Source organism: Leptidea sinapis, chromosome 31 (assembly GCF_905404315.1).
Source record: "Leptidea sinapis chromosome 31, ilLepSina1.1, whole genome shotgun sequence".
Lineage (NCBI taxonomy): Eukaryota > Metazoa > Arthropoda > Insecta > Lepidoptera > Pieridae > Leptidea > Leptidea sinapis.
This window is the reverse complement of record NC_066295.1, coordinates 3,098,941-3,117,954: the sequence shown is the minus strand read 5'-3', so window position 1 is coordinate 3,117,954 and position 19,014 is coordinate 3,098,941. Positions and strand designations below refer to the sequence as shown.

Here is a 19,014-nt window from a genome sequence, read left to right as displayed (position 1 = left end):
TTTTGTTTTATTTCCATATAAATTGAATGACAAAGTGCAATTTTCTTCTTAAAACCGAGACATCTATGTAATTAATGATATACATGCATAAGACTCAAAAAAAATAAAAATATAATAGTTTTCGTACGTAGAAAGTGAAATGGAAACCAAAGCTTTTGTGCACACTGTACATTGCACGAACAACATTCCAGGTGTGTTTAAATTCTCTTTTGGTGTCATGTCTTTATTTTTAATTTAGTCAGCTTAATTCAGTCATTACTGAATTTAGAAAAGTATAATCGCATTCAGCAAGCTTGCATCCTAAATTCAGAAGCAAGTGAGGTTTCTGACTGACTAAATCATTTAGAAGCCTAATTAGAAATGCATTTAGGAAAGTGTTATGGCATTTAGTTAGTAGGTAGTAGGTACTGATTTCAGTCGCACGAGGGTCTTCGTGTTTGGAGCATGTTTTTATGATTTGTTTTGTGTTCCTGCATAAAAAAGTAGGGGTTGGAACCCCTACTTAAGGGGTTGGAACTTACTTAAAGAACTGAATTTTAAATCTTTATATGAATTTCCTGTTGCAATAAATCTTAGTGTCTCGAAGGATAGTATCTTGCTTTTTAATAAACGGTGTCCCAAGGTTTAATAATATGTCAAACGATCACGAATCCATTCGTAACTAATTTCTAAAGTCTGCTGGTTCTAAACCACCCATATTCATGCTAACTTTCCGTGCAGTTATAAATATTATTTTACCCATGTTCTTCCTTTTCTTTTTTCAATTTTAATTGAGCCAACGGCCAATTTTTTGGTGCCTGGACAACACTGGAGCCATCCTCGTACACATACGACACGTCCGAATTCGTCGCGCTTTAAGTGGTGAGTGATGACTGATTCAGTAACTAAATTTAGGACAGTGTGATCAGAAGCTTCTAATATGTTTCTAAGTTTGCTTCTCAATTTAGATGACTAAATTCAGTCAAGTGTAAAACCGCATAAGCCTTAGCTAAAGCCATTAGCAATATTTAGCTGAACGTAGTGTTTAAGCGTGGCTTAAATTCTCTTTGGCAATAGCGGATAGCCATATTTTCATTTTCTCATGATTTCAGTGATCGTTGCGTAGAATATTTACTCTCTAGTATCGATTTTCGATCATTATTCACAATAAATTACTTATTACACACTAATCATTCTGCCAACGCTTAGGTTTGTCTTAATTGACGAATACAAATTAATGGTAAAAAATTGCGTCGAATAGCCTATAAATAGGTTCAAAACTTGTCTGCTCTTACTCATGGAGTTTTCTTCATTCGTTCTCCCAATCACGAAAAACATGTGCAGAACTTGTTTATCGGATCTCAATTCTGATGCAGATACTTCTTTGTTCATGAATATTCAGGATGTTGTAGAGCACGAAACAGTTAAAGTCAAGCTCATAGATATTTTGGTTTTTCTTAATTGTTTACAGGTACGTACCAATATCATATGCCTATGCAATTTTTGTATCATGGTTGTGAATAATGATGTTTAATTCAATTTCAGCATAACGACGAAGATAATTGGCCACAAGGAATGTGCGCGACATGTATATCAACAGCTCTGATGGCTTATAATTTTAAGTTAAATTGTCTAAAGGCAAATGCAACTATTTCACAGATATTTACCTTACAGACTCAAAGCTTGGAAAGTTCTGATATAGATAATATTGATATAAGTGTGGTCTATCAAGATCATGAATATGAATTGCCATTCTTTAGTAGCCAATCTGTTTTAGAATTGGATTCTTTGCAAGAAAACAAAGAAATTATCCCACTGCCCCCCGTCACAGAAATCACATCAACAGAACACCCCCCAAGAAAAGAAGGAGAAAAGAAATATGCTTGCAACTCATGTGGAAAATCATTCACACGAATTAATGGATTAAAAAATCACATCTCAAAGCATAATGATTACCCTAAACATCTTTGTTCTACATGTGGTAAATGTTTTTTTACACGAAGTGGACTGAATCAACATTTAATATCTCATAGAGAAACAGCTCAGTTTAAGTGTGGATTTTGCAATAAGACATATAAATCACGACAATCTTTGAAAGACCACTTTAGAATAGCACACTCAAGCAATCGTAAGCACTTTGTTTGTGTGACTTGTGGTAAGAGTTATACAGCAAAATCAACATTATCAATGCATTTGAAAACTCACACAGGGCATAATCACTATAATTGTCCATTATGTCCAAAAAGTTATACTCGAAAGTCATATTTAAAAGCTCACACTTTGGCCAAGCACACAGGAGAGTCTAGGCCGAAACCATTTTTATGCAATTGTGAAGGATGTGGTAGGAGTTTTTCAACAAAATACTCGCTTCTGGTTCATATTGCACATGCACATACAGCAGAACGGCCTCATAAATGTGAAATTTGTTCAAAACAATTTCCTACAGTTTCTGGGCTAAGAGTACATAAGGGGTCACATCTTGCTAAACAATATGTCACATGTGAAATTTGTCATAAAAATCTACCAAATAAAAGAAAACTTCAAAAACATATGAATCTTCATGGAGTGGATCAATAGCTTCATGTAATAATCACCTTAATTTTATTGTAATTATTATGATTTCAATATAAACATAGTTATGTACATTATATATATCCTAAAATAAAATTAGTATTTCTAACAATATGGTGTATTGAATTTTCTGCTTATAAATAAATGATTATAATTGCTTTTTTTATGGAAGAGGTACTTATGTGTTAACAAAGGCCTATATAATAATATATTGTAACACCAGAGGAAAAACATAAGTATTGCCACATTAGTGTTTAATAGTCATAAATTAAAAAAAGAGTTAATAGTTCTACTTATTGTGCAGCCAACACTAGCAGCAGTGCTTCTGTTGTTTAGAATAACATGCCATGTACACTTAATATCATAAAATTAGGTAACCAACTATAAATAAATTCACAGACATGACAAGAAAACATCATAGTACTAATTTTCGACTTGAATAAATTAAATATCTGAAAATTCTTCAATAAGGTAGACAAAGACTCATAGTAAGTGGTACCAAGTAGATCCTAGGTTCATTATGGATCCAAAATATCCTGCTTCCCTTAGGCAGATTTATAATCTTAGTTTAATGTTTGGCATTAAACTAAGTAAAAGCATTTTATGCACATCATCGTAAAAAATAATAATAATAGGTAACACAACACTCACACAAACACATGCGCTCGCTATTGTAATCTTTTATTTGTTAGTATATATAGTACATTTTTAAGTCTATTCTGTTAATATATGATTTCTTTTTATAATTTAAAATTTATGTAATCCTTAGTGGCTTTATGTAAAACCTAGGTTAAGATTGTAAAAATAAATGTTGTGTACGCTGTTGATTACATTAATAAATAAATAAATAAATAAATTTCACAATTTCAAAGAGAAAGCAACTGTGGCTGGTTTGATGTTCACCTCCACATACCAATAATTTTAGTTTTCAAATTGATTGGTACATTATAAGATGCTCTTGTGATTCCTCTGGTGTGACAAAAGCTAAACATTGACATCCATTGTACCACCACATGAACTGTATGTATGCACTTTTCCATAAAAATAAAAGCAAAATTTATACTTCATACAATTTAATAAATACTGGCTGTTTTTGATGACCACACAGCTGGCACACAAATTATTTTACAGTTATTAATGCTGTTTATATTGCTATTAGAAATCAGTAATCATGTTTATGTCCATCAAATATACCCAAATAATGGACAAAGCATGATAAGGCAATGGGGAGGGACTCATAATGAAATGATTATAATTCATATTATCTAATGTTGATAATAATTAAGGGTTAATAATTTAACATAAACTGATACAGTAATTATGGAAAATATTTATATCACTATGGGATCCATAGCCAATAAGTACTTAGGTTTGGAGTATACTTATTTGAATTATCCTATAATTTTTTCATATGACTTCTATGATTTCATATTCATTATTCAGTATGACAAGTTTCAATTATTATTCTAACAAGCACTAATTATTAAACAACTTTTAATAAAATTTATTTAAATTACAATAATATGTAACAGTACAAAAAGTGGCTAAAATACAGTATATACATTTATTATTAGTAGTGTATTTTTAAACTATACATTTTGATTAATCACAATATTTTGGTGTTTATGTTACATAGAGGTACTAAAATAATTAAACCAAGTTTATCCAATTATTTCTTAACAATTTTAAGCTGCATGCAATATTTAGTTATTTCCCAAGTAATTTATTCATTTGTTTGCTTTGATGACCAATTTTAATATCAGCCACATCAACCTTATCATGAATCTCATCAATTAGATGATTTTGTTGTTCAATTTCCTCACCAAGTGCTGTACCAAGTCCCTTTAGCCTAGATATATGATGTACCATTTCATCTAAGTTGGCATCTAACATTTTATTGATCCTTTGTGTATCTGATATTGGTTCTACAGTTAGTTGCTGGTCTAATCCTCTAAGACGTGTTGTGGGATGAGTACTAAAACGATCAGCAGCAGTACTGCCACTTAGACTATCAAGAGTATCATCTATTTTAGAACTTGGACCAGCCCTGCTAGAGCTAGAACTCGGTGTTTGACTTTTGGGAGGAGTCATGTCAGTTTTTCCCGATAAATAATTTTTAAACCCATAGAACACTGATTTTATACCATTTAAATGTTTCTGACTGTAAGTCAAATTTGTGTTAATATCATCAAGTCTTTTGTTTGTATTTTGTAGCTGTTCTCTTTGACGAGCAAGTTCTTCAGCAGTGGCGATTCCGATTTGTTCCGATTCACGCAACAGGCCTATACTTCGTGAGGAAGAATCTAGAGTTCGTTGTTCGATTTCCTTTTGCTTTTGAAGCATTGTTTGCCTTTGTCTTTCCAATTCAGCGATATAAGACGATGTTTGCGATTTAGGTTGCGGAGTCGCTCTTCTAGACGCATAACTGTTAACGAAAGTGTCGTCGTCGACATCGTCGTCCTCAAAAAGATTAGTTGTATTGCTAATATACTTGTGTCCCGACATGTTAGCCTATTTAAATAACAATTTTACGAGAGTTCACTGTGTTCTTTCCAATTGTGCACTTAACACTGGGGACGTTCCGGCCGATCCTTATTCATTTAAAATTTTAAAAGTTACAAGAGGCGGATCTTTTCTTTGTTGGCTTAAATTAAAATTACTGAGAATATCTGAATACCTACTGGCGGAACAAATTGACGAAACGAAATGACGTTTGTTAATTTTTTTTTTTTTTTATATTAATTCGTTCTTTCGAACAGGCTATAGCCAGGGGCCTTACTGCCTTGTCGTTAGTATTTTCATTTCTTTGGTATTTATTATTTTCACTATTTTGTTTTACAAAAAGTCCAATCCAGTTTTCTCATTTCATCTTACATTATTTCCATTTTCCTTTTCCAATTATGTATATTCGATAGCGAATATTTATAGTAGTTTCTTTCATCAAATCCAATCCAGTCTTAAAGTCATCAGTTATTTTACCATTTCCGTTAATGTATAATTCTCTAAAGAATATTTTCCATATTTTCCTTTTAGTAAGTCCAAATCCAGTAATATAGTCTCTAATAATTTTCCCCTTTTCTTAAAGTCAAATCCAGTGTAATTTGCATAACTTTTTAGAATAATACCTACCTATTTACATTATCTGTTCAGTTCGCGAATTGCGCTATGCTATTACTAGTTGTATATGTACAAGTTATAACGTATTTACATAATTATAAACAAATTTACAACGTATGTATCTACAAATTACAATGTATTTACAGTACTACATACAAATTTATACAAGGACATATAAGTTGATGTGTCCTTTAATAGATCTATTACTGAGAGCGGGATTATATTGGGTGCACCATATATTTCCAGTAGCTCATCCATCAGCACAAGGCGCTGTATGCCAAAGTACGAACAATCAAAAAAGATGTGATCCAGAGACTGATCTTGTTGCTTATTACAATGGTCACAAAAAGGAGAGGAGACAATTTTTTTGCGATGAAGATGAAAATTCAATCGATAGTGCCCAATACGCATTCGTGTTATTGTAGTATAGAACTTTCTGTGAGCGTTATTTTTAAACTTACAAAACCAGGGTGTGCTATTAACGGGATTATCTAACAAAGTATACGAATGAGCCTTATTTTCAACTTCTGTACAATTGTACCAATATCTTCCCCAAAGAAGAGTCATACGCTGTTTTAGATTACTTATTATATCTGTATATGGTATGTTAATGTCTAGATCTTTGCAATCAGGATATAGGGATAGATCGGATATATTAATGATAGTTCTAGCTAGAAAATCAGCGCTTTCGTTTCCTGCTACTCCTATATGGGACGGGACCCAAACGAAATCCACTTTTATATCGATTAAACATAGTTCGAACCACAATTCCTTTACAGCAAAAATGATGTAATTGATGTTAGCACTCATTTTGTTATTTGACAAACTTTTTAACACACTCATACTATCACTAACTATTACCCACTTCTTATTAAGTTGATTTTGTTTCTTAATATGCTTCAAAGCAAAAAGAATAGCGACGGCTTCAGCAGTAAAAATACTGGCATATCTATTAATCTTAAAGCCAATACCCTTCCTAATTTCAGGAAGGTAGATTGCAAAAGAAACATTATTATTGTTTTTTGCGCCATCCGTATAAACAAATTTACAATTAGACCATTCTGACAATAATACATGAACCTCCTCTTTTGAAGTTAAATTTGGATCTATCACAACATTAATTGCAGAATATTTACATCGAAAAGAACCTGCATGGCAGGGAAGTATATCATTATTCCGATGAATATTTAAATCTTGTAGAAATTTAAAAAATGAAGAAAAATCTTGCAAGATAAACAACTGTCTCGGAAATGAAGACGATTGATAAGCAATAAGATTCTTAAGAAGATTGTTCGTCGGCAAGCTATAGAGCTTTAAAATAAATCTTTCTTTAAGATAACTAAATCTAATACACAAAGGAGGAAGGTTGGCCTCGATTTGCATAGCAGCTATTGGGCTAGTTTTAAGTGCACCCAATATTGTACGCATACATTTATTTTGTATTTTATCCAGACTATTAACAATTTTGCTGTCTGCGGCGAAACAATGAAAGCCATATTCAAAATGACTACGAATAAGCGATTTATACAAAATTAACAATATTTTAGGGTCCGCTCCCCACGACGTTGCATACAAAGATTTTAATACATTATAAGCTTTATTCGCTTTAATTATAACACTATCTGTATATTTTTTCCAAGAAAGTTTTGGAGTAAATGTTACACCTAGAAATTTTATGTCACATGAAATAGGCAGTGGAATGCCATTGTATAAAATGGGAGGCAATATGGTGCGTTTACGACCAATCACAAAGACTTTTGATTTGGTTGGATTTACATTTAAATTAAGATAAGAAAAGTATTGATATAAATTTACAAGTGCTTTATTAATAGTAGCGGCTAAATTAATCAGATCAACTCCCGATACATAGACGACTAAGTCATCTGCATACTGTAGGTTTACTATATTTGGCCCCAAAATAAGGTTCAATCGTCTTATGTACATAATAAAAATTAAAGGAGACAATATTCCCCCCTGACAAACACCTAGAGAAGAAAGTCGTGGTCCATACAAATGTTTATTAAATTTTACATATACTTTTCTGTCAGTCAAAAAGGATTGCATCCAATTTATTATTTTACCTGGTATCCCTAACATTGATAACTCGTCACAAAGCACGGCAATGTTTACACTATTGAAGGCACCTGAGATGTCAAAAAATACAGACAAAAGATAGGTACTGATTACTTGCTAAACATTGATGCGCATCAAGCTGCAACTGCGCTATACTCTCCCTAGAAGACCGACCTTTGCGAAAACCAAACTGATTATTAGGCAAAAGACAATTTTGTTCTATAAAGAACTCGAGACGTTGTTTTAGAAGCTGCTCAAATATCTTCCCAACACAAGACGTGAGAGCTATAGGTCTATAAGAGTCAGGTAACATTTTATTTTTGTCTGGCTTTAAAACTGGGATTAAACAGTCTGTTTTCCATTCTGGAGGAATAGTATTCTCCTTCCATAGGCGATTAAGATTATTTAAAAAGATGTTGAGACTGTGGCAATTAAGTTTTTTGAGTAAAATATATGGAATGGTATCGAGACCGAAAGATGTATCTCTTCTAGTAAATAAAGCGGATTTTAGTTCTTGTAAAGAAAAAGGCTCTATCAAATATTTATTACTATCATTAACAACATTTACATAGTTAGTTAACTCATTTGATACAAAGTCAGAAGTATACTTTTGTAGAAAATCTGGAATCCAACTATCATTCAACACACTGTCAGGAATGTAAGTTTTGTTAAATTTGCGCATGTATTTCCAAATTGAAGACAAAGGAGTACAACGATTAAATGAATTGCACAAGCCTATCCAGCTATTTCTTCTTTCACTTTTTAAGATAAGTTTTTTTAAAGCCCGCAATCTCTTAAACTCCACATAATTTTCATCAGTGGAGTTGTTTTTAAAATTAATGTAACCATTTTTAGCATTTAAAACTGCTTCTGTACACCTCTGATTCCACCAAGGCAACCAAGGATATTTAAAAGATTTTTGTGAACAAGAACTAGTAGCATTATTACTATTAGAACTTTTGGAAAACAGACAGCTAGGGATTGACTGCTTGGCAGCAGAAAGTAAAATATTACAAAAGGAATTAAAAGCATCTATTGAAGATAAAGTGTCAAATTTAACATCATCCAAATAAGAAACAACTAAGTTACTATACATATTCCAATTCACCTGCTTATAATTAGGGTGAGTGGGCAAATGTAGATTATTACATAATGTGTTTTGCAAACTAATACTATCACTACTTACTGCCATTTTTATTATTACAGGGAGATGATAACTACTGCCCAGAGGACTGTCAATAACTGACCAGTCACATAAAAGAGCCAAAGATGGAGTTACCAAAGTCAAGTCAAGAGCATTAGGACGCCAAGATGGAGATCCTATTGTGGTAGCTTGACCATTATTCAGAATAACAAGACCATTCTCATCTATAACCTCTAAAACATCTTTACCTCGAGGCAATGTATCAACACATCCCCACAACATGTGATGAGCATTGAAATCACCTGCAAATATCATTGGCTCTGGAATGGACTTAATTAAACTGTTTAAATTGTTTTTATTAAATGGAGGATTTGAATTGGAAGGACTGTAAAAACTCACAATACTCAGTTCTTTGTTATTAATTTTAATTTTAATGCAAACATTTTGTAGAGCACTATCATAATATGTATTTATGTTAGAAAATGTGATATTATTATGAATAAAAATTGCTACACCATTGTGTTTATTACCACAATCATTCCTTATTGTGTTATAGCCTTTTATTAAAAAATACTGATGTGGTTTTAACCAAGTTTCCGAAATTATAGCAATATGGATATGATTTTCATATAAAAACCTTGTAAAAATAAGCCTATTACTAATAATACTTTGAGCGTTCCACTGCACTATATTCAATGTATCCATAATAACAATTAACTAGGTGTCTTTTTTCTAAAAGTGTTATTCAGAATTTCCTTAATACTATTTGAATTTATAGTTAACTTATCTTTATTTGTACAAATTTGTAAAACTGCTTCAACCAAGAGGTTCATAAATTTGTCAGATTTTATAAGATTGCTCAGGTGTGTGTCAATATACTTTGAGTTTAATTGAGGGAAAGCAGATTCATTGAAGAGATCTGAGTATCTAACACTACGGGACTTCACTTTGTTTTCTTCAATTTTTTGTTTTTTCAGAGGACAGGTAGATGAGATAGCTATGTGATCTCCACCACAGTTGGCACATTTTGTTAAAGTTTTTGGACACATTTTAAAATTGTGATTGTCAGAACATATGGAACAAACTTCATTGTTTCTACAAAATTTAGCAATATGGCCAAATTTCATACAGCGTAGACACTGTTTAATAGGGGGTACATATACATTAACCTCATGCCTCCAGTGATCAAGTGTTACATACTCAGGTAACAACGTTGATGCAAATGTGACTGCAACAGTTTGCGTTGGAACAAAGGAGACAACACCCTGTGGGTCCTTTACTCGCCGCATGAACCTTCTCACAGCAATAACTTTTTTACTCGATGCAATTAATTGATGAATTTTTTTGTTGGAGTAATCAGTGGGAACAGAAGTAAGAACTCCAGTGACCTCCGTTTCAGAAGCCAGAATTGAGGCAACCATATCCAACTCGCTAAGTAACTTTTCATTTTTTAAAAATACATTCGCATTGTTAGGCAGGTCAAAGGTAACACCAACTTTAAAAGCATTAACGGACCTCAGGTGCAACACACCCGATACGCAATGCCTCCTGATTCCATTTGACAGACCCAACCTGTCCTTGTCTGATATTTTGACTTCACCCTGCTTGCGATTGAGAAATACAATAAATTCCTTCTTATTTGAATTTTCGTCGTATAACCTATAATAATTTGTCGCTCTATAAGGGGTATACTTCTCTTTATCCTTTCTTCTTACAATGAGACGTTCAGTCACCTCCGCGTCAGATACCGAGGATTCGGATAGGGGAAGTTCGTCTGCTGGTTCTGCGTCGCTCTGGCCGTTCTTCGGCCTTTTACCTGTACGCTTCCCCATGGCGATGGGGAAGCGCACTTAACAATTTATATATACAAAAATCGAATATTTATAAACCAGGATAAACAATTTACAAGTATGAAAAATATATGCACAATGAACAATAATTTAAACAATTTTTTTTTTGTATAAGCGCGCCTTCCTTCGTTCACTCGTTCCCGCCCCTTTTCATCGACCTGACGTTTGTTAAATGTTGAGTTCAAACTTCAGTACGATAATTTTTTTTGGGATTTTATGACCTGGTAACTAAGACCTTTATGTCAAAACTTCATTACGATGTTGAATGATCGCCAAAGAGAACGTAAATACTAGGTAGGTTTGTAACGTAGAATGTGTATTCGATTCTATTCTTCCTACTTCTGTGGAAGGTATACCACAAGTTAGCCAATTTCGTGTAGAAGTAGACTACCAAACTTTGAGAATTTATTATGATAACTAATTTGAATTTATTATTACTTCTTTATTTATATCAGAACAGAAGAAAATAGTGAATAAGTAATAAAAATTAACGGAAACGAGGTGAGCGAGGATAACCCGCCCATTTCAAAAAAGAGGCTGCGGCGGCCCCAAGATCTCAAGGATGTTTCTTATGCTCGCGGTGGTGGTTGTGAGAATGACTCATATTTTCCATATTACAAACCTAATTATAAAAGACTTTACCCGGAGAATTTTCATTGAAAGCCAAACACAGTATAGACTTGATTGATAGATAGATTGAAAATATGGCATTATAAAATACGTACCTACCTACCTGCAAATATATCGAATAAAGATTTATTTTGTTAATTCACTTTTTTTTTATGGAATAGGAGGACAAACGAGCGTACGGGTCACCGATCGAGCTGATACTGGGGTGCGCCAGACCAGAGATGACAGCAGTACTCCATGTGTGGCCGGACCTGCGCTTTGTAGAGCGCTAGTATGTGGGCCGGCTCGAAGTATTGCCGTGCTCTATTAATGACGCCCAGTTTCTTTGAAGCCAATTTGGCTTTGCCTTCCAGATGACCACGAAATTGGCAATCGCTCGAGATTTCGAGACCCAGTATTCCGATACTAGGCGAGGCTTTGAGGGAAGTGTTGTCGAAGAGTGGTGATACGACAAATGGGGTTTTTTTAGTGGTAAACGCGCAAACTTGAGTCTTCTGGGGGTTAAATTGGACAAGGTTAAATTTTCCCCATTCCGCGACCTTCTCAAGAGAGGACTCGATAGAAGACACAAGTTTCTCCCGGCACTGGTCGACGATTTCCCCAGAGAGACCTGCATGGCCCATGTATATGGCATCACCAGTACTGTCGTCTGCGTAGCAATGAATGTTGGAGGTGTCCAACATATCATTGATATGCAGAAGAAACAGCGTGGGAGACAGCACACAGCCTTGGGGCACTCCAGCATTCACGGGCTTCGGGTTAGAGCAATATCCGTCGACAACGACCTGTATGCTACGCCCAGTGAGGAAGCTGGAGGTCCACTTGCACAAGCTCTCGGGAATCCCAAATGATGGAAGTTTGGAGAGGAGCGCCTTGTGCCATACACGATGAAAGGCCTTCGCTATATCCAGGCTAACTGCCAGGCCTTCCCCCTTGCTTTCAATAGCCTCAGCCCATCTATGTGTCAGGTATACCAGAAGATCACCTGTCGACCGACCATGGCGTAACCCATATTTTCGGTCGTTGATCAACTGGTGACCTTCTAGGTATACCAAGAGCTGACGGCTAATTATACTCTCCATGGTTTTGGAGAGCAGGGAGGTAATAGCAATAGGCCTGTAGTTTGCCGGATCCGAACTGTCTCCTTTTTTGGATCGGATGGACAAGGGCAGTCTTCCATGAGTCAGGGACTACGCCTTTAGAATAAGAGTGCCGGAATAAACGCGTTAGCACCGGCGTCAACTCAGGGGCACACGTTCTAAGCACGATTGGAGAAATGCCATCCGGCCCGCTCGACTTCCTGACGTCCAACGAAAACAGAGCTCGCCTAACAGTTTTCTGTCTGAACTGTACTTCAGGCATAGAGCTCTGACACCGCGGGATGGTCGGCGGTGTTTTTCCGTTGTCGTCAAGAGTCGAGTTGGAGGTGAAAAGAGTGCACAAGAGATCGGCTTTCTCTTTTGCCGTATGGGCCAGGGTGTCATTCCTCATGTGCAACGGCGGCATGGACGGCTGGCTGAAGTTACCAAGAGCAGCTTTCGACAACGACCAGAACTTGCGTGTTCCGGTCGGGTAACTGGAAAGCTGCTCGCCGATTTTGACGACGTGTTTTGATATTGCACGGGCGATTTGCCGCTTAAAAAATCTTGAGGCACGGATGTATTTCCTCTTAAGAACTATGCAGTTCGGATCCTTTGTGCCCAGCGCCGCAACCCAAGCTCGATACGCCTGTTTTTAGCAGTCAGATGCTGCTTTAACTGACGCATCGAACCAGGGCTGTAATCTGCCACAGATGGGTACTACAGAGTTTGGTATAAAAATATCCATACCCTGTAGCATCACATCGGCTACTGCAACGGCGCAGGCACTAGGATCATCCGAAGGGAAACAAACCCTGCCCCAAGGGTAGGATGCAAAAAGGAACGCATCCTATCCCAATCTGCTGACTTGTAGTGCCAAACGCGGCGGGTCGCTGGTGGTCTGCGACGTTGGCGTCGGATAGGCACTACACTCCTGACCAGGCAATGGTCGGACGTTCCGAGAGGGGCGTCGACAAAGACCTGGTAACCATCGGGATGTGTAATCAGCAGAAGATCCAATAAGGACGGCATGTGGCTATCCACATCCGGGAGCCGCGTTGGCGACTCAACCACTTGGGACAGACCATACGCCAATGCAAAAGTATGCACAGATCGCCCTGCGTAGTCTGTGGTACGTGATCCAAGCCATTCGGCATTGTGCCCGTTGAAATCACCCAAGACTACGATTTCAGCGGAGGGGTCTGTGCAAGTACGTCGTCAATTGCCGCTTGAACGCAGCCCATTAGATGATCGGTTTCTGCGTTACCACTATGGGACCTGTAGACACACGCATAGATGCGGACGCGGTCCTCTAAATCTATGCGGAGCCAGAGAGTCCGGACAGGTCCCTACCCTCAAAATTGCCGAGACGAAGACAGCAGATATCCTCCCTAACGTACACACATACCCCGGCATGAGGCAAAAAATTGTGCTCAATTTTGTACCCGGGGTACGTGGTGGTGGACGGCGTTTAAATTGGAGTGAATTCCCCTGATATTGCAAAAGTCCACGTTGAGTGTGGAGCGGGATGCCGTGGTGATACTGCCTCGTTTGTCCTTGGTCATGCGCGGTTCTGTGCCCTCCCCAGAATACGAAGGGCAGCCCGAGCTAGAGTGCCCGGGGAGGGATTCTCCAACTCTGGTAGAGCCGGTACCCTCCTGGGGTAAAATCTTTTTTAGGACCGCTGTCATATTCGGGTGGAGGGGGGGGGGAATGGCCACCGGTCCTCGATACTAACCTATGCGAAACATAGCGGCACTAGGCCGCTACTTCACGCCGGTATTCTGTGCGAGTGTGGTAATTAACCCGGACGAGTCTGGCCCGATTGTGCTGACGTCAAAAGACGGCAGCGTGACTCTCCCACTTCTAAAAAGCCCTTAGTCGCCTCTTACGACACCCATGGGCCTGGGACTCCCCTATTCTTTTTACGCCCCGGGAAAAGTACGGGGCTTCAAAACATTATGTATTATTTTTATTGAAAAGAGCGCAAAAAAAAGTATGCTGGGAGAGTTTCTTGCGCCGCTTCTTCTCTCTCAGAGCGCCATTTGTTTCCGAAGCGGTAGTAGTATCTAGTAGTTTAAGAAATGACATCAAAAAGAATTCTAAAGGAATCAATTTTGAGAAAATAAATGCCTTTTATGCCTTTATGAAATAATTGCAGTAGGGAGAAATGATATATGAAAAAAATTGGTCAGGAATTGATAAGGACACGAACTGTTAGCACCACATTATTGTTGAACTGTCGAACGCGAGAGTATACAGAGTTTTTTTTTAATGTGTTTCCTCTTTAACAGTTACAAATGCTTTAAATTTAATCATTATGCTAATTTATGTAATGGCAAACAGCGTTGCTCTTTCTATTTTGGCTATTAAGTCCCATAAAAATGAAAAATATAGAAAAGAAAAATAAAACGACATATGCAAATGTTGCCATTACAAAAGATAATACTGATTTCTTGCGAACTGAGTCATAAAACATTGCAATTACATCAAAGGGATGTGACAATGCCACTCAACTCGCTATAGATAAAGTGATGCCGCTCGGACGCAGGTATTAGCAAACCATAGACGCATTATTCACCAACTTAACTTTGTTAAAATTAAAGGGTGATCTTAACGCCCAAACTCGTACGGTTATTCATAGTGTCTAATGAATTGAAAAGTGACCCTGTTTAAAATTTGTTATATGTATAACTATATTAATATTTAAGTTGTATAACATTTAAAATATTGTATGTTTTAAAAGCAGATATTAAAAATACATCCTAAAAATAGTTTGCATTATTTCTTTAACCTTTCCTTAATTACCTGCTAATGACTACGAGGGGCACACTGAAATGATCGGGAATAAGAAAAACCACATGCACGGTATAGCTAAATTGTATTTTATTGTTTTTCAAAGTATTCTCCATTCCACTTAATGCACTTTTCCATTCGTGCAAACCAATCATTAAAACAGTAATACCAGTCTGAAGTTGATATTGACAAAATGGCTGATTTGTACGCTTCCACAACTGCTTCGGGGTCTTCAAACCGTTGACCGCGTAATAAATCTATCATTCTAGCGAATGTAAAGAAATCGTTTGAGCTCAGGTCAGGACTGTACGGAAGATGGCCCATCAGCTCAACGTTTTCCTGCTTCAAAAAATCATTTGTCTCCGAGCCGTATGGGAGCTCGCATTTTCGTGATGTAAGATGATGCGATGTTTCGGGTTATTTTTTCGGAGTTCGGCTATCATTTCTGGCAAACAAACCGTGATATACTCAGCGGTAGCCGTTCTGCGGTCGTGTAAAAGAATTGAAGCAACATGCCCCTTTTTCGAGACAAACGTAGCGAACATTTTCTTTGACACGCTGCGGGAGCGAACCTTTTTCGTTGGTTAGACCTCGTCTTCGAAGACCCAAACTTCTGACTGATGTTTTCTTTCAGGTTCGTATGAATAAATCCATGATTCTTCACATGAGAAGATATTATAAACGGCATTTGACTTCCCTCCGTTGAAGCGTTGCAGAGTATTCCGGCACCAATCTACACGAGCCGCCTTTTGCTCTTCGGACAAATTGTGGGGTACCCATTGGAAAACTAGCTTTCTTACACAAAGTTCATTATGTAATATCGACTGAATTGCACTCATTCCGATACTGATAACAGCCTGAATCTGCTCGTATGTCACATGACGGTCAACTAATATAATAGTTCGCACAGCTGCGATGTTTTCAGGCGTGACAGCTGTTCTTGGTCGACATGCAGAAGAAACAGTGCTGAGCGACACACGACCGCGTCGGAACTCAGCATACCAGCGATATATTGTTGTTTGACTCGGTGCTTCAACATCATAAATCGAAATAAGTTCGCTGAGACATTTCAGTGTGCCCCTCGTATTGACAAATCCCTTCTTTGTTGCACACAACACTAGCAGTGCGAGCGAGAGTTCCGATATGCCAATAAGTGTGAGCGAGAGATCTGATAAAATGATTTATGACTCAGTTCGCACTTTTGTAATGGCCCGACTATAATGTCTAATTTGGTAGCTTACGGACATCACGGTGGTGCGACTTTTTGCAGCCCCGGTAAAATATAGCCCTAAGAATCCCTGCCTCTAACAATAGACGAAAACAATACTTCTAGTTATAACATTATACTCAAATCAACGATTAAACAGAGAAACGTTTTTTACTCATTTAGAAACTTCACAAGAAAACAACTAACCACCAAAAACATAAAAGGCATCAACTAGCGACACCCGAAAGCGGTAACTCTATGCATCATATTATTATACGGTAAAATTAAGTACGTAAGGCATTATTTGTTCGTCGGTGGAACAGGAGCTTCAAGCCCTTGCCTTTTAAACGAATTGTCAGTGCAACAGACGTTTGACAGTTGACACATAGGTTATAGGTTATCACGGGCTATTATCCGCAACTCGACGACTACAGCGCGCCTATTTTGCGTGGTGAGGAGGGCGGCTAATCCTGCCACCCTAGTTCCTCAAGGTAATGTATCAAACCTCTGATGACACCCATGACCTCGGGGAGAGTCCTCGGTGACCCCAGGTGTTTGGCCCGGTATGAGGCCACACTCCTACACTCCAAAATGATGTGTGCGGCCGTTTCGTCCGCCTCCGTGCAGGCTCTGCACAGTGGGCTGTCGGTGACACCTATATTGAACAGATGCTTGTTAAAAGCCGCCGTTAGTACATGAGTTATTTTCCGTAACCTAGGTCGTGGAAGTTTTACTAGCTTGCGAGAGAGCTTGGGGTCTATTTGTGGTAGAGCTTCTTTTGCTTGTCTACACCCACTTACATTCATCCAGTACTTATTATGTAATTCCTTGGTGTGTTGGCGTATTACCTTCGTAGGCCAGCTAGGCGGGAGAGGGATAGTTGGTTCTGGTCCTTTTGCTGTCATCGCTGAGCCTCTCCTGGCCAATTCATCAGCGGCATCATTCCCTCGTGAGTTACTGTGTCCCTTTATCCATTGAAGAGTTACTTGGTTGTTATTTTCGCATAACTCCCTCAGACATTGGTGACAGTTGTATATTAGCTTAGAGGTGATAGTGTGGCTTTGTAGGGCTTGTAGTACTGATTTGCTATCTGAAAGGATGCGGATGGAGTAGTCTTTTACCTTTCGAGTCAAAGTAGCAGTGACTGCTTCTATGATACCCATACATTCTGCTTGGAAGACAGTGTTATGAGCTCCTAGTGATGCAGCTATTCTTATATTTAGGTCATCCGAGAACACTCCGTATCCCGTGCCCGACCTTGTCTTTGAGCCATGTGTGAAAATCCTGAGGTTTTTTGTACTGAGGTCCTCTTTCAGTTCTTCATACAGCTGTATTTTGTATCTCTTATCGAATATGTATTCCTTTGGAGATCTATCACTTACTGCCAACAGCAGAGGCTCCTTTTCAATCACCTCATTTAGAACCTCTGGGTGTGGGGATTGAGTGGTTTTCCAAAGATTTAATGTCTTCAACCTTACTGCGGCGCAGGCCGCCTCTTGTTTTATATAGAGGTGTAGTGCCGGAAGATTCAGCATAGCTTCTACAGCCGCGGTAGGTGTAGTTCGCATACATCCTGTGATAGCCATACACGCTAGTCTTTGGAATCGTTGCAGTTTATTACAAGTAGTGATCAGCTTGGTGCGTGGCCACCATACAACTGCGCCGTAACATATCATAGGTCGTATCACAGCTGTGTAGAGCCATAGTACGATGTTCGGGGCAAGTCCCCATGTCTTTCCCAACATTCTACGGCATTGCCAGAAGGTTACGGTAGCTGTATTTATTTTTGTTTCCAAGTGGGCCGCCCAGTTTAACTTGCTGTCAAGTATAACTCCTAAGTATTTCACTTCGCTGTTTAGTTGGAGTTCGGTGTTAAACAGTTTTGGCAGTTTATAGTTACCCAGGACTCTTTTGTTTGTGAACATTACCAATTCTGTTTTATGTGGGTTGACTGATAGGTCGTTATCTATGCACCATCTTTCCACGATTTTCAATGCTGCATTTGTTACTTCACATATAGTACTGGCAAACTTTCCGCTTATTAATATAGTTAGGTCGTCTGCGTAGCCTACCGTAAAGTAGTGATTTTCGTTTAGAGTGGTAATTAGATCATTTACTACCAAGTTCCATAAAAGAGGTGAGATAACTCCTCCTTGGGGGCAGCCTTTAGCTACAAATGCTTTCTGTGTCTCACTTTCATTTAGTAAAATCACTCTGTGTTTGAGCATGTTTTCAATCCATGATGACAGAGTTGTACATACTCCATGGCGGTGTAATGCTTCTTTTATTTTTGTAAATTTTGTCTTATCGAAGGCTCCTTCAATGTCCACGAAAGTTCCTAGACAAAAGGTTTTTTCCGAAAGTGCGCCCTCTATAACGTTCACTACAGCGTGGAGTGCAGATTCGGTGCTTTTACCCTGACTGTATGCGTGTTGGTTGGGGTGTAGGGGTATGTTCTTAAGGTAATTCTCCCTCAGTTCTCTTTCACACAACCTTTCTAGGGTCTTTAGGGTAAAAGAGGTAAGGCTTATGGGTCTGTAAGATTTAGCGTTTGAATAGTCACTTTTA

The 19,014-nt window shown here is 37.8% G+C and overlaps 2 protein-coding genes and 1 long non-coding RNA gene across 3 annotated transcripts; 2 read left to right on the top strand and 1 right to left on the bottom strand.

Annotated features, from left to right (window-relative positions):
• Nucleotides 1-1,013: 1,013 nt before the first annotated feature.
• LOC126974013 (zinc finger protein 782-like) lies at nucleotides 1,014-2,662 on the top strand. The gene is made up of 2 exons (XM_050821381.1): nucleotides 1,014-1,450; nucleotides 1,525-2,662. Exons 1-2 carry the CDS (start codon nucleotides 1,277-1,279, stop codon nucleotides 2,554-2,556), a joined length of 1,206 nt encoding a protein of 401 aa, XP_050677338.1. The 5' UTR covers nucleotides 1,014-1,276; the 3' UTR covers nucleotides 2,557-2,662.
• A 944-nt stretch (nucleotides 2,663-3,606) lies between these two features.
• LOC126974017 (synaptosomal-associated protein 29) lies at nucleotides 3,607-5,370 on the bottom strand. Its single transcript, XM_050821386.1, has one exon. The coding sequence runs from the start codon at nucleotides 5,053-5,055 to the stop codon at nucleotides 4,258-4,260; it is 798 nt and encodes a 265-aa protein (XP_050677343.1). The 5' UTR covers nucleotides 5,056-5,370; the 3' UTR covers nucleotides 3,607-4,257.
• Nucleotides 5,371-7,838: 2,468 nt separating this feature from the next.
• Nucleotides 7,839-9,401, top strand: LOC126974023 (uncharacterized). Its single transcript, XR_007731461.1, has 2 exons — nucleotides 7,839-8,863; nucleotides 8,947-9,401. It is a non-coding gene; the product is annotated as an uncharacterized LOC126974023 (long non-coding RNA).
• Nucleotides 9,402-19,014: the final 9,613 nt, after the last annotated feature.